This window comes from Pagrus major, chromosome 15 (assembly GCF_040436345.1).
Source record: "Pagrus major chromosome 15, Pma_NU_1.0".
Lineage (NCBI taxonomy): Eukaryota > Metazoa > Chordata > Actinopteri > Spariformes > Sparidae > Pagrus > Pagrus major.
Genome location: NC_133229.1, coordinates 9,298,357 through 9,310,740, shown reverse-complemented (window position 1 = coordinate 9,310,740; position 12,384 = coordinate 9,298,357). Strand labels below are relative to the sequence as shown.

Sequence of the window (12,384 nt, the reverse complement as noted above, 5' to 3'; positions counted from 1 at the left end):
GGACAGAGTGATGGTTTTATAGAATTCAAAGAAATGTCTGTGAACTGAAAACTGCAGAAGAAGCAGTAAAGAGGAGATGGTGAAATGTTCACTGTAAGATTTGGTCACACAGAGCTAAACAGCCCAGTATTGCAAATAGGAAAACATAATGCAGAAAGATGTGACTTTGTGAAGAACATGTGACGGCTCATTGTCAAAGATTTCAAGCCTGAGTCAGATCCTCGGAGACATCAAATTAAACTTTCATTTAAACTTTCCTACGTGATATTTTGAAAGATAGTTCAGAAAATGAATGTTCTCCATTTTTGTTTAACTATCTGGGAAGAACAAATGTGATTTACAGGGCTATGCTAGTTTTATTATTAGCCTTGTGTTGAGCTGGGTCTAAATGTAAACTCTATGACAGTTGGTGGCGGTAATGCGCTTTTTCATCGTTTGCCAACATTTAAAAACATCAAGAAGAAGAAGGAGAACAAGGAGCACAAGAAAAAAAAGAGGAGACGAAGAAGAGGAAGAGACGACGAAGAAGATCGTGAAGAAGACAGATGACTATCTTGCTTTGTACACTCTTTGAATCTGCTGCCTAGCAACAAACATTGGCGAGCTAGCCAGGTTAGCTACTCTCATGCGCAACGTAGTTAGCAGGAACGTAGGCTCACAGACAGATAGCAATGCTTTTTCATCCCGTAAATGCCACACATTTTACTCAGTTGTAGACGTTAAATAAACTTTATCTGTCGCACTGAAGCGGAGAGCATTCGGCTTGAGCAGTCATTAGCTGGGTATCATTCACTAGCGGAGCGGGAGGTGCTTTTCTCTGTGGAAAGTGGCTAACATTAGCTAAGTAACCTTAGCAGCGGAGTCACTAGCGTCTCCTCTTGCCACGGAGAAGAGCAGAGGGAGGCTGGAGATATGTGATTGTGGGCTAGCTGGCTGGTTAGCTCATCTAATGTTGGTGGACACCGGATGAGCTGAAACGCGATTTTACAGGTAAGAAAGTCGCCCCCGCTAATATTTTTGAGTTTTCTAGCGGTTCGCCCTTCCTTCGGTCAGCTTTAACAGACAGTATCAGCTGCTGCTCGGTACCTGAACACCCCCCCAGACAGCTGTTCAACAGGTCACATCTCGACCAAGGCAAGGGACTTTGATTTGAGGGAATAAAGCAGAAAACTTTGGAAATGCTGCCTAGGATTCAGCAGCAGTAAACATCAACAGAAAGGAGTGGTTACATCTCATGGTATTACAGTATAAGATTTTAACTGTACCCTAAAATATTGGCTCGCTTTGAGTCCTGGCCAGAATAACTGTGAGTCTGAAGATGACTCACTGTCTAGAAAGGGGGGTGAACTGTCTATTACATACTAAGTTCACTTGTATGAGCATTGTAATGCGTAGGATACCCTGCTACCATGTCTTTACAATATGTAAGTTATAGTATGTATGGGGCAATAGTGAAATTTCATTGAAGATATCTGTCCCTGTATGGAAAATGACTTGGAGTTGATGGTAATGAGGAGTCCAACTGAAACTGTCCATTTCTGGAGTATATTCACTGGCATCTTCATATTTTACTACATTTTGAGTTGAAAAATTCAAGGTATGAAACAAGATTACAGTGATCGACAATAGGTGATCAATACGAATTGATTGTCCACTACTTTTGTTAATGTTGTTAATGTTAACTGCACATTATTTGAATACATTTTGATTCATTGTGTGTCAGCAGACTTTCAACATATGTATCATGAGCGTGCATAACCAGCCTCATAATCCCCAATTTTCGTTCTAGAGATGATTCCAATGAGAGATGCGAGGGCTGCTAATGTGTAACGTGGCTCATGAGTCAAAGCTGGAAGAAAAGAGGGGGTCTATAGTCTTCCCTTAAAGATGTAATATGTAAGATTTCTGCATTAAAATGTCTAAAAATGATTAGACCTTTGTTGTATATTTAGTAAAGTTTTGTACAAACATTCATCCGAATGTTTCCAATAATTTTTACAGCCAGAGAAATGCACAAGTTTCCTTAAGGTAATGGTGCATTTCATAGCTTCCCTATAACTTCCTGGGTAGAGTCAGAGAGTGAGGAAGGAATTTGGCGAATGTGACTAAACGTAATGTGAATAAAACTAAAACATTACCTCATCTGCCAACACTTGTGCCTGAGTCACGTCAGATAGATTTTCACCAGCTATGGTGGTTGATTAATGGTTTATTCACCACCAGCGAAGCGACTTTGACTGCGGGATCGTTTGTGTTTATTTGCGTTACTCAGTGAAGCGTGTATTCCCCTCAACAGCCAGAATACTTCACTGTACATGAGCCGTGAGCTAGCAAGCAATGACACAGAGGGTGACTGTATCTATGTTTGTACTCGGGTCAATCACTAAACTCAGCACTCACTAGAGACTCTTTGTTATTTTTCCTTCTCCTCTCTGTAACATGTCAATGAAGTAAAGCACATTTCCCCTCCAGCTCCAGTTGGCAGTCAGTATTACAGAACATAATCACCCAACATTGGATGTCTGTGGGTCACTGCTGCAGTCAGGTTGATAAATAGGAGCGAAGATAAATCCACATTTTAATCCTAAAAGTCAAAAGGTAATCGCTGAGCTCTCCTGTCAGTAAACGACTCTGATTCAGAGCAGAATCATATGTGACTCTGGGTGTTTATTCCTCCAGAAGGTCTGGCTCTGCACCAGACTCTCTCATCCAGAGCTGGCCGTCTCTGAGGAGCTGCAGTGGATATGCCACCTCTCCCACTCCGCCGAGCCCTCCGCACACAACACTCGGCAAATGTCGTTTTATTTGTTTTGATAGATACTGCTAGCAGCAGGAAAACTGAGCTGCGTAGTGCAGAATACAAGATAAAAGTAGTAATATGATAGAATAGAATCAAGTAGTTACTTAAGAAGAAGAGCATTAGTCAAAATAAAATGGGCATTCAAAGGCTACTTTACATTTATGTCTTTTGCAAAATAGAATTAAGCAGTTATCTAAAATAAATATATATAGAAAATAGTCAGCACGTATTTACACAAAGCTGTAATAGTACCAGAGCAAAATGTTCAGATCGCAGAGGTCAAAGTACATAATTCCTGTTAACCAATGTAAAACATCACATTAAAAGAGTGTTCAGACAAAGAGCAGGCTGTTTATTTTAAGACATGTTTTTTGCCTCCATGTTATAAAAACTGCTGCGTCATGCGGCTCAATTACAGTTGATGAATAATATCTGGTTCCGCAGCACAAATCGTGACTAAAATCCAGACTGGCTTTTGGACAGCAGTCACACAGTAGGTTGTCAGTGTCCACTGGGAACAGCTTTCCCACAATATGTTGTTTAGCGTCGCACTCAGCAGCCACACACATAAAACTGTGGAAGAGTTGCCAGTTGCTATGTGGAGTCTGCTGCTCTCCATGCTAATGGAAGAATAAACACATTACACAGTTGCTCCGAACAAGTTCATGGTAAAATTTACAACAGTGGGTTCAATGTGACCACACGCAATCATTTAAAGGACAGTTCCAGTCATTGTGTATGCACTGTAAAGCACTCCCCTCCCAAATACATTCTTGAGGTAAACGTTAGTGCTGAAAGAAATGACAATTCAAATTTGACAAGCTATAAAACATGTTTAATTTCTTCTTTTTGACTTTTGATTGTCAGCCAAACAAATGCTTTAGTCTCCGTTAATATGAGATTTGGTCATTATTGTTGACCTATAGAAAAAGACTAATGAAAGGTGTTCTCAAGTTGTTTCAGGTTGGTTTCTAAAAAAGGCTAAAGCTTCGAGAAGCAAGAAGATAGTTTGTTTATTGTTAATTTACTGAAGAAAGGGAGCTTGGAGTTAATTGTAGCCACAGTTACTGGGTAGAGACAAAGTTTTCTGTGTCTGTACTGTAACAAAAGAAGTATTAATTATTTTATCACCAACAGAGGGCAGAAAGTTGATTCTAAATCAAACATGAACAGCATTAGTACAGCAAATAAACTATGTAACTACTGACCATTATATAGTAACCAACGTGAAGTTGAGGATATTTGCTAAGCTACTTCGCAGATAACTGTCACTGATCTGAGGGCTTCAGATGTGTGAAATCACTGGAGAATATTTGAGTTGCACTCACGTTGCTGAATGTGTTTACTTATAGTATCTAAACATGTGTCACACACTCATGTTTTATTTATTTCACACTTTCAGCTTGTATATGTGTCCGTGTCACATCATTGAAACTACCCAGGCAGAGTGGAACTGAGAGAACCAGCCAGACGTCGCCACCATGTTGGAGGAGGACATGGAAGTGGCCATCAAGGTGGTCGTGGTCGGCAACGGAGCCGTCGGCAAGTCCAGTATGATCCAACGTTACTGCAAGGGCATCTTCACCAAGGACTACAAAAAGACCATCGGAGTGGACTTTCTGGAGAGGCAGATACTGTAAGCAGTTGTTTAACGCAAGTTCTCATTGCTATATCAATTATAGCTTATATTTAAAGCTACTGCTGGGCTCCAAGGTACTATAGTTTAGTCGTTTGTGTGACTAGAGTTTCTCAAAAAAGTTGACAAGCGACAACTGCAACGTCACCAATAAAGAATTTCTTAGTCAACAGTAATGAAGATCCCATAAGGTGCATTATCTGTGGATATTGATGAAGGTTGTATCATTATGTCAATGACAGTGACCAGGAAAACATCAAATAATGATACTTAAGTATATTGTGAATTGCTGGAATTTTTTAATATGAAAAATAAAATAATAAAAAGTTAGAGTACAGGTCTTACAAATTTTGGTAGACGTTCATAAATACAACTGAAAAACTAGAGTGATGAGCTTGGTAGGATGTTGTTATGCTCACTGCAGAGAAGTTAATACATATTTGTCCCTCATTACATGCTCATTGTTTTAGCGTGAATGACGAGGAGGTCCGACTAATGCTGTGGGACACCGCGGGGCAGGAGGAGTTTGACGCTATTACCAAGGCCTACTACCGCGGTAAGACCCCCCGCCACTGTGACAAATATACCACTGCTGCTTTGGGTCACTGACCTCCCTGACCGCTGAGGTTACGTTTTTATTTGTCACACATTTTATGGTTGACAGGCAGCGCAGTATTCAACGAGAGCATGTGCACTGTGACTCATCAGCAGGGTTCTTTTGAAAGTTTAGTCAATGTTTTTACAATGTCAGTTATGTATCTGATTTCTAAAAGTATAAACAGCTTGAAAACACGACCAGTTGGTGTGCTGTCTTGCATTCCAGGTGCCCAAGCATGTGTGCTAGTCTTCTCCACCACAGACAGGGAGTCGTATCAGGCTATCGACAGCTGGAGGGAGAAGGTGGAGGCAGAGGTCGGAGATATTCCCACAGTCCTAGTGCAGAACAAGATCGACCTGCTGGAGGAGACTGTTATAAAAAAGTTTGTAATACTTTATTTTATGCCAAAGTAATTGAATGTTAAAGACAAATTGTACTGTTGTCACATTTTGTATTCTCTTTGCAGCGAGGAGGCAGAAGCCTTGGCTAAAAGGCTGAAGCTGAGATTTTATCGAGCTTCAGTAAAAGAGGATCTGAATGTGAACGAAGGTGGGTTACTGATAATGTGGACAGCTGGTTTAATGCACGTGAATCAATCTGATTCTGGAAGTTCCCGTCTCAACACTTGTCCTGGTTTTCTCTTTTTAGTTTTTAAGTACTTAGCTGAGAAGTATCTTCAGCGACTCAAACAGCAAACAGCAGAGGAGACAGAGGTGGTCCATACAACAAGCAATAAAATAGGTAAGGAACCTTACTGTACATCATGTTGCAAGTTTAAGTGTTTTACATTACTCATAAATTGTTTTTCCACAGGTGTTTTTAATACCACGAGTAGTAATGTCTGCAACCAGAACTCCAGCAACGGCAGAGAAATCATCACTCTGCGACCAAACAAACAGAGGACCAAGAAGAGTAAAAATCCCTTCGGAAGCTGCAGCCTACTTTAGACAAAACCATTTCATTTTAGTGACTGACTATTGTTTCTGACACTACATTGGTCATCGTTGTATTCTGTAATCACATTTAGAGACCAAAGCCCACTCAGACTGGGACATACTACTCTACACTGCATTAATAACCTGATGTTTAATCTGAATCCTGAGTTGTTTCTGCACATTGATGGTTGAATTTCCTTTAGTTCAGCCTCCAGCAATGATCTGCACACAATACCTGCACATGCTTGGTTCCCCCTTGTGGTTGCCTTAAGTAACAGCAACAGCTGCAGCTACACTGCATGTTTGTTGTCATAAATGTAATTACACCCCAAGAAACAAAAGATAGTTTTTACCGTCCTGATTTTGGCGTTTCAACTGTGCAATATGTTTGCATGTATCGTAGAAGATACACAGATTATTTTGTACCATATTTTTATAGCTGTCAACAGAATATGGTTCAAACTATACTGTTTATCGGGACGAATACACTATCGAATCCAGAGTTATTTCTCTGCGCAGAAGTATTTTTGTACGAATCACAGCAGTGTTGGGTGATATTTTCACTGAAGCGTTGACATAGTGCCAAATTAGCTCTTTCTGAGCTGTAGTTAAATACTAATGCTGCAGTGATATTGATGTAACATGGAATTAGTAGAATGTGCTCCTATGTATAACCAAATATATGGATAACCAATAATCAATAACAGTAATTTCTGCTTATACTCCACTTATTCACAGCTCTGTTAACCAAATCGTAAGACTCTCACAAATGTTAGAAGTTGAATAATGGTCCTTTGCTCTTTGAGTCATAGTACCTCAAGTCACAATGAGTTATAGCACTATGTTATGTTTTTGATTGCAGTTGTTTACATTTAACTGTGCTTTACTTTAACTTTGGTACAGCCTTGAGTAACTGATCAGCCTCAGAGTGAAGACTTCACTATATTTCTAACATTTGAAAACACTAAAACATGGTACAATTTTGTTTTTTATGTTATCGATTTGGCTTCTGTAGTATCAATTTCTATTTTGTAAATATGATTCTGCTGCTTTTTGATGCAGAAAAAAGAAGAAGGAGTGGGGCCAGAAAGTTTCTGGAAGACTGATAGCTCACTGCTAAGTGGTGTTTGTCCCTGTGGTACAAATTATTTCTCTCTGAAGGTACAAAACCTGATCACCAAGACCAGATATTTTGCTTGTGTGTGCCTGAATATGGAAGAGAATTCAGTTTCTTCTCACTACATGAGGGTACTCCAAAAAAGATCCCCCAAACTACAACTACCTGTGAACTTTATATTACTGCCTAGTCTTTTTTTTTCTTTCAGAACTTATTATATGAAAGACAGCGGTTTACCAAGCACAAAGAAATATGTGGAAAAGTTATAGAGTCCCCTGTCTGAAATGATCATCACTTCCTTATAAATACAATTCTACATCATCTTGGAATAGATGTGCATGTACGTTTTGTCTTTTTAGAAAGTTCTCAGATGTCTGTCAGAAGATTCAAATGAACTTTATTCTCGAGATGTTCCGATGGGACTGAATTCATTCATGTTTTCACGTTATAGTTTGTTGTGAAAATCCCATCAGGTGCTTTAAAATATGTTCCAGTTACACCACTGGTACAAAGACCATGTCACGTTTCAAACGTTCTCATTTGTATGTAAACAGTGCTGTTTGAAAAGAAAAAAAAAAGGAAGTGTGGTGTAACTGTGCATGCAAGCATTTTATCCACATCAGTGAATGTCCGACCATGCCACACTGCCTTGTCCATGTTTACATGCTCCACCGGTAAGCATTTTAATCCCTACTCTTGCTGTTTGTTTAAAATTTGCCTGCACAGTGAATCTGTAAATAATTATTTCTCAAGCTTTCTCTTATTGTTAACATTGTGTTTACTTTGCCTTTCTTGCTTTTTGACTGAATGGATTGAGAGCACTTTACCATTAAGATGGCATATAATCCAAAATAATTTAAAACTAAACTAACCGTACTTATGTGCTGTCACTCAGGTGTTGTAATAATCTTTATGTCTTACTATTACTCTTCTTTTTCACACTTCATAAATCAATTTCACATATTTAGATAGACAGACCAACACATGTATGCTTTCAGTCGGACAGAAACAACACTCATTGTTGGATTTTAGTTGTAACAGTTAAAAGTGTATCACAACTTCAGGTGGGCAACACCTGATTTTATGTCTGGGGGGGAGTTGATGGTAATCTGACATGAATAAAACTCTACTTTTTTCTTCAGCATCCTGTGTGTAATTTCAAACTAAAATATATAAGTAACCAAGATTGAAGTCTTCAGGTTCACTTTCAACCATTTCCCAGATGTTTCAATCCCTTATCACATTCTTACTCAGCAGATGAGAGTTTGCTCAAACTCCATCCACTGAGGAAGAACGTGTTGGCTGGAAAGCAGTGTTACTCAAGTAAAGACTTAATGGTCAAACGTACAAAGATGTTAAGAGTGTTTAGAGTTGAGAAAAAGGGCATAAAGTTTAGCAAACTGTCAAACAGATAAAGGTTGCAATGCTTTCATTTAATGTCTTTTTAGCAGTTTAGCTTTTCTTCTCCATCACGAGTTGACTTAGCTGCTGTCTTATTTAATTATGTGGAATAACAAAATAAATAACCAAACTGTCAGTTCATTGAAATAGATATTTTTCATTTACAGATAACAACTAGGGGGAAATCAATTACTTAACTATACTGCGCTACAAGTACAGCATTTTTGTTTTTAGGTCCGTTTTTGTAGTTGTTGCAAATTTCCCGTTAATGGAAATGTCACGTTTCTAGAGCATAACATTTTTCATGTAGTAGAACATTGTTTATAACTACATTTTTACTAAATATGTACCCTACTTACAGGGTTTGGTAGGTGGTAAAGCTAACTGGCTATAGTATATAATTGTGTCGAGCTTCATACAGTAAACTATCGTCTATATCTTTAGTGCAAACAGGATACATAGATACCTGCTTCATTTTAACATTTCATGACAGCCATCATTAATACATGGTAAATTTATAGTTAATTAAACTTTAGTTAATAGTTATTTCACTGTTAACAATGAAATTCTTCTGAAACCATTTATTAAGCAATTGTAAAGGTTTGTGAAGATCAGTTGCAACTGTCTATAGATGAAATACAGTGTTAATTCACCATTTACAAAGTTTTATAAATATCAGTTGCAACTTTACAACAAACAATTGCCTAATAAATGGGTTATAAGTAATTATTAACTAATGATGATTTATTAATGATGGTGTTACCAATGTTCATTTTGGCTCTTGCACCTCACATAGACGAGGGACCCTATGAACAGATTCATATGACAGCTCTGTGATGAATATAAGCACTGATGTGCTGTTGTATTCCCATGTATTACAGCATCACGTCACCTTTGACAAAAACAATGTGCTTTTTATTCACGTTTTGACACATAATCTGACATAAAAACAGCTTTGTGCAAATATGAAGTAAAATCCACAGCTTAATGTGATTTGTGTTGCCTTCACACATGGAGGTAGTGTGTGCACATCTAACATCCTTCCCAAGTGCCGATTTAAAAGGTGAGACAAGGAAACTAAAAAGATACTTCAATGTAGGATTCTTTGTCGAGCATGCCATCGTATGATTTTCTGTCTTATTTAAGTGCACATGTGAACACACATTGTGTACTGGGTAAACACATCATGCAGTGTAAATGACAATCATTTAAAGATAAAACTTGATTATGCCAAGAAATCACCAATCACAGAGAGTGATGGTGTTTGTAGCTTTACTGTATTATTGGCCCTCAGGTTCAGGCTCACTGTAATTTCACCCATAAGGACTCGTTTGCTGCTACATCATTCTCAGAGTTAGTACAGGATTACGACGGTTCTCGGTGAGGTTAGTGGTATTAAAGACACGTTTTTATGTTTCGATGACCAGTCTCATTAACAGCCATTGGCTTTGGGTTGCTCCAGTTTCTGGTGATCCATAATCTTGATGTTCTTGTCAGCGTTTTCAACGTTCCTCAGCAGAGTCTCCAGCCTCCGCTTGATCTTCTTCTGGTCCTCCAGAGCGCAGCTGATCACGATGGCCTGAAACTTCTGGTCGATGGGGCACGGCGGGGCCTCGGTCACACAGGCCGCGTGCAGGGCCAGGAGCCGCTGGCGGCCGCACTCCATGTCATCCAGTAACTTCTTCACCATTTCGTCAATTATGGCGGTGGCCTTGTTCAGCGCATCCTCCTGCTGGGGGTTTCTGATGGTGCCAACAGAGATCTCCACTGACAGCGTACGGCCCATCAGACGGTTTGCAGTGAGATCTAACTCTTCTCTCTCACCTAGGAAACAAAAAAAAGACCAAGAAGGAAATCAATGCTGCATCTTTACAGCTCAAGATTCAGCTTCCTTCATCCTCCCTGTTTGTCCTCCCAGCACCCAGAGACAAGCAGCTCAGGTGAATGTGATTGTATTACTGCAGGGTGGATCCAGGCCAGATTTTATGCAGTGTAATCCAACAGGATGGCCCTGCAAATCTACTACACTTAGGAAATTTACAAAGTTCATTTTTTAAAAGGCATGCAGGATTTTTGAAAACAAACAACAACAACAAAAAAGGATAAACTCCAGCAAAGATAATCCAGCACTTGCGTGGCAGCGTCTGTATCTGCAGACATCTTTCCCACTTCCTGTATTTTCTTATTTTCTTAGTATTTTGTTGTGTTTGCGATGTTTCTTGGTGATTCTGGAGAAAGATAGCTGATATATAAAATTAAATAACACTTTTGCCAACCCAAAGTGTCGGTTTCTTAACTGAGCTGGAAATGAGACTCAAAGATTCAACTCTGTGATCTTTGTTTGCGGTGCTCAGGAGTTAGATTACTTTATATTGTTCTTTTGTGATCTGAAAAAGCAAGACCTTAATAAACTGTTATTTTGTCCAGCAGGTGACAATAATAACACAAATGCCCTACAATAGGAAGCAAACGACAGCCTCCACATAATGGATTCATAATACATTATAAAAGCTGAAAATGGTGGTATGTAGAGCAGGATTACTACATTGGATTGTACTAGATTACATTTCCAAACCCCTGTACGTACAGTACTGTATAGTTAGGCTATTGCAAGGTGGACATACATAATTTGGGAAATGAGGACACTGTGATTCAGGTAATCAACACATTCTGTATCATGATTTGCATGTAATCCTATAATATGAACTAGAGATGAACAGGGGGAAACAAACTATGACGCAAACTTTTATGTTTCCTTGGGTGGAGTGCAAAAACTATCATGTTGCCTCCTTTCCCATGAGGTTCTTGAATGACACAAGCCAGCACCCAAAAGATAACCTCACTGGATCACAATGTTACAGAGAAATCAGAGCAGATACACAAACACACACCACTGAGCACTATACAGTCGGAAACAACAAGGTGGATCAGACTCTATAATGTCTGTTTACTCCCTTAAAGTCTCACCAGCACAGATGTTACGCATTTCTTGTCCGTTCTGTATGGACTGAATCATTTCCAGGATACACTCCCTTTCCTGCTCCATGGCCGATGCTGCTTCGCGCAAAGCCTCCACCCTGACAGGCAGAGACAACAATACATGAGCACACATTCATCCACAACCACAGAGAACTGCTGATAAAGAGGGATAGGGCTAAAAAAAAAATCCAAGCCCACGTTACAGTATTGTACTGATACAGTGAAAGAACCAAACTCACAAAACTTATATTAATCACATAACCAGCTGCAACCACCATTTTCTCCCTCATCCCGTTAGGATTACATTAGTATCATACTAATATACTATATTATATAGTATATAAGGTGTGCGTATGTTAACGATCACGCACATGCTGAGGCCTGGCACTTCACTGTACCTCATTTCCAGCTCATCCAAAGTTTCCAGAAGTCGTCCGGACCGATCTGCCATGGAGAGGGTCCGGCTGAACTTGGCGCACTGAGCGTCGGTCATTTTCGCCTGTATCTTCGTCTGAGCCATGACGGTGGATGTTTCTTCCTCGTGTTATTATTATTATTACTGTGATCTTAGGGAAATCCTTCCTCCCGTGTGCGATCGCCACCCCGAGCTGTCCGGCTGACTGGTCTGTGGCTGCAGCAGCGCCCCTGGGAGAACATTTCCTAACATGGGCTGAGACTTCCTTCACGCGCTCCTCGCAGAAGTTTCCCGAGGAGACCAGAACGGTGGGTCGCAACCTCTGGTCCGCGGACCCCCGAGAGGTCCCTGAGGAGCTGAGGGGGTCCACAGAAGTACATTTTCAGATATGCTTTTAACATAACTTGGGATGACGTTTTTATGCAGACAATCATTTTTTAGAATCTCTTTCCCTTAAAATCAGAGTTGTGATTGTGAATTAAATGATCACATTATTTTGTTTA

The 12,384-nt window shown here is 39.6% G+C and overlaps 2 protein-coding genes across 4 annotated transcripts; one reads left to right on the top strand and one right to left on the bottom strand.

The window, feature by feature from the left end:
* The first annotated feature begins 449 nt into the window (after positions 1-449).
* Positions 450-8,227, top strand: rab23 (RAB23, member RAS oncogene family). Of its 3 annotated transcripts, none has more exons than XM_073482024.1 (7): positions 450-990; positions 4,203-4,436; positions 4,907-4,992; positions 5,260-5,416; positions 5,501-5,583; positions 5,683-5,775; positions 5,848-8,227. In XM_073482024.1, the coding sequence occupies exons 2-7, from the start codon at positions 4,282-4,284 to the stop codon at positions 5,979-5,981; spliced, it is 708 nt and encodes a 235-aa protein (XP_073338125.1). In that variant the 5' UTR covers positions 450-990; positions 4,203-4,281; the 3' UTR covers positions 5,982-8,227. The 3 variants fall into 3 exon arrangements, with proteins under 3 accessions (XP_073338125.1, XP_073338128.1, XP_073338127.1); XM_073482027.1 differs by having other exon boundaries at positions 554-612; positions 4,243-4,436; positions 5,848-6,074; XM_073482026.1 differs by having other exon boundaries at positions 907-990; positions 4,243-4,436; positions 5,848-6,074.
* Positions 8,228-9,380: 1,153 nt separating this feature from the next.
* On the bottom strand, positions 9,381-12,133 carry bag2 (BCL2 associated athanogene 2). The gene is made up of 3 exons (XM_073482028.1): positions 11,865-12,133; positions 11,455-11,564; positions 9,381-10,311 (listed from the first exon to the last, which is right to left on the bottom strand). The coding sequence occupies exons 1-3, from the start codon at positions 11,984-11,986 to the stop codon at positions 9,920-9,922; spliced, it is 624 nt and encodes a 207-aa protein (XP_073338129.1). The 5' UTR covers positions 11,987-12,133; the 3' UTR covers positions 9,381-9,919.
* Positions 12,134-12,384: the final 251 nt, after the last annotated feature.

Bases quoted from the DNA above. Each gene is read 5' to 3' on its own strand.
- rab23 (XM_073482024.1), top strand. From the start codon at position 4,282: ATGTTGGAGGAGGACATGGAAGTGGCCATCAAGGTGGTCGTGGTCGGC. The intron at 4,993-5,259 runs GTAAGACCCCCC...CTTGCATTCCAG, and splicing joins TACCAAGGCCTACTACCGCG to GTGCCCAAGCATGTGTGCTA. The intron at 5,417-5,500 runs GTTTGTAATACT...TTCTCTTTGCAG, and splicing joins GAGGAGACTGTTATAAAAAA to CGAGGAGGCAGAAGCCTTGG.
- bag2 (XM_073482028.1), bottom strand. From the start codon at position 11,986: ATGGCTCAGACGAAGATACAGGCGAAAATGACCGACGCTCAGTGCGCC. The intron at 11,565-11,864 runs GTACAGTGAAGT...TCTGCCTGTCAG, and splicing joins TTGGATGAGCTGGAAATGAG to GGTGGAGGCTTTGCGCGAAG. The intron at 10,312-11,454 runs GTGAGACTTTAA...TTTGTTTCCTAG, and splicing joins AATGCGTAACATCTGTGCTG to GTGAGAGAGAAGAGTTAGAT.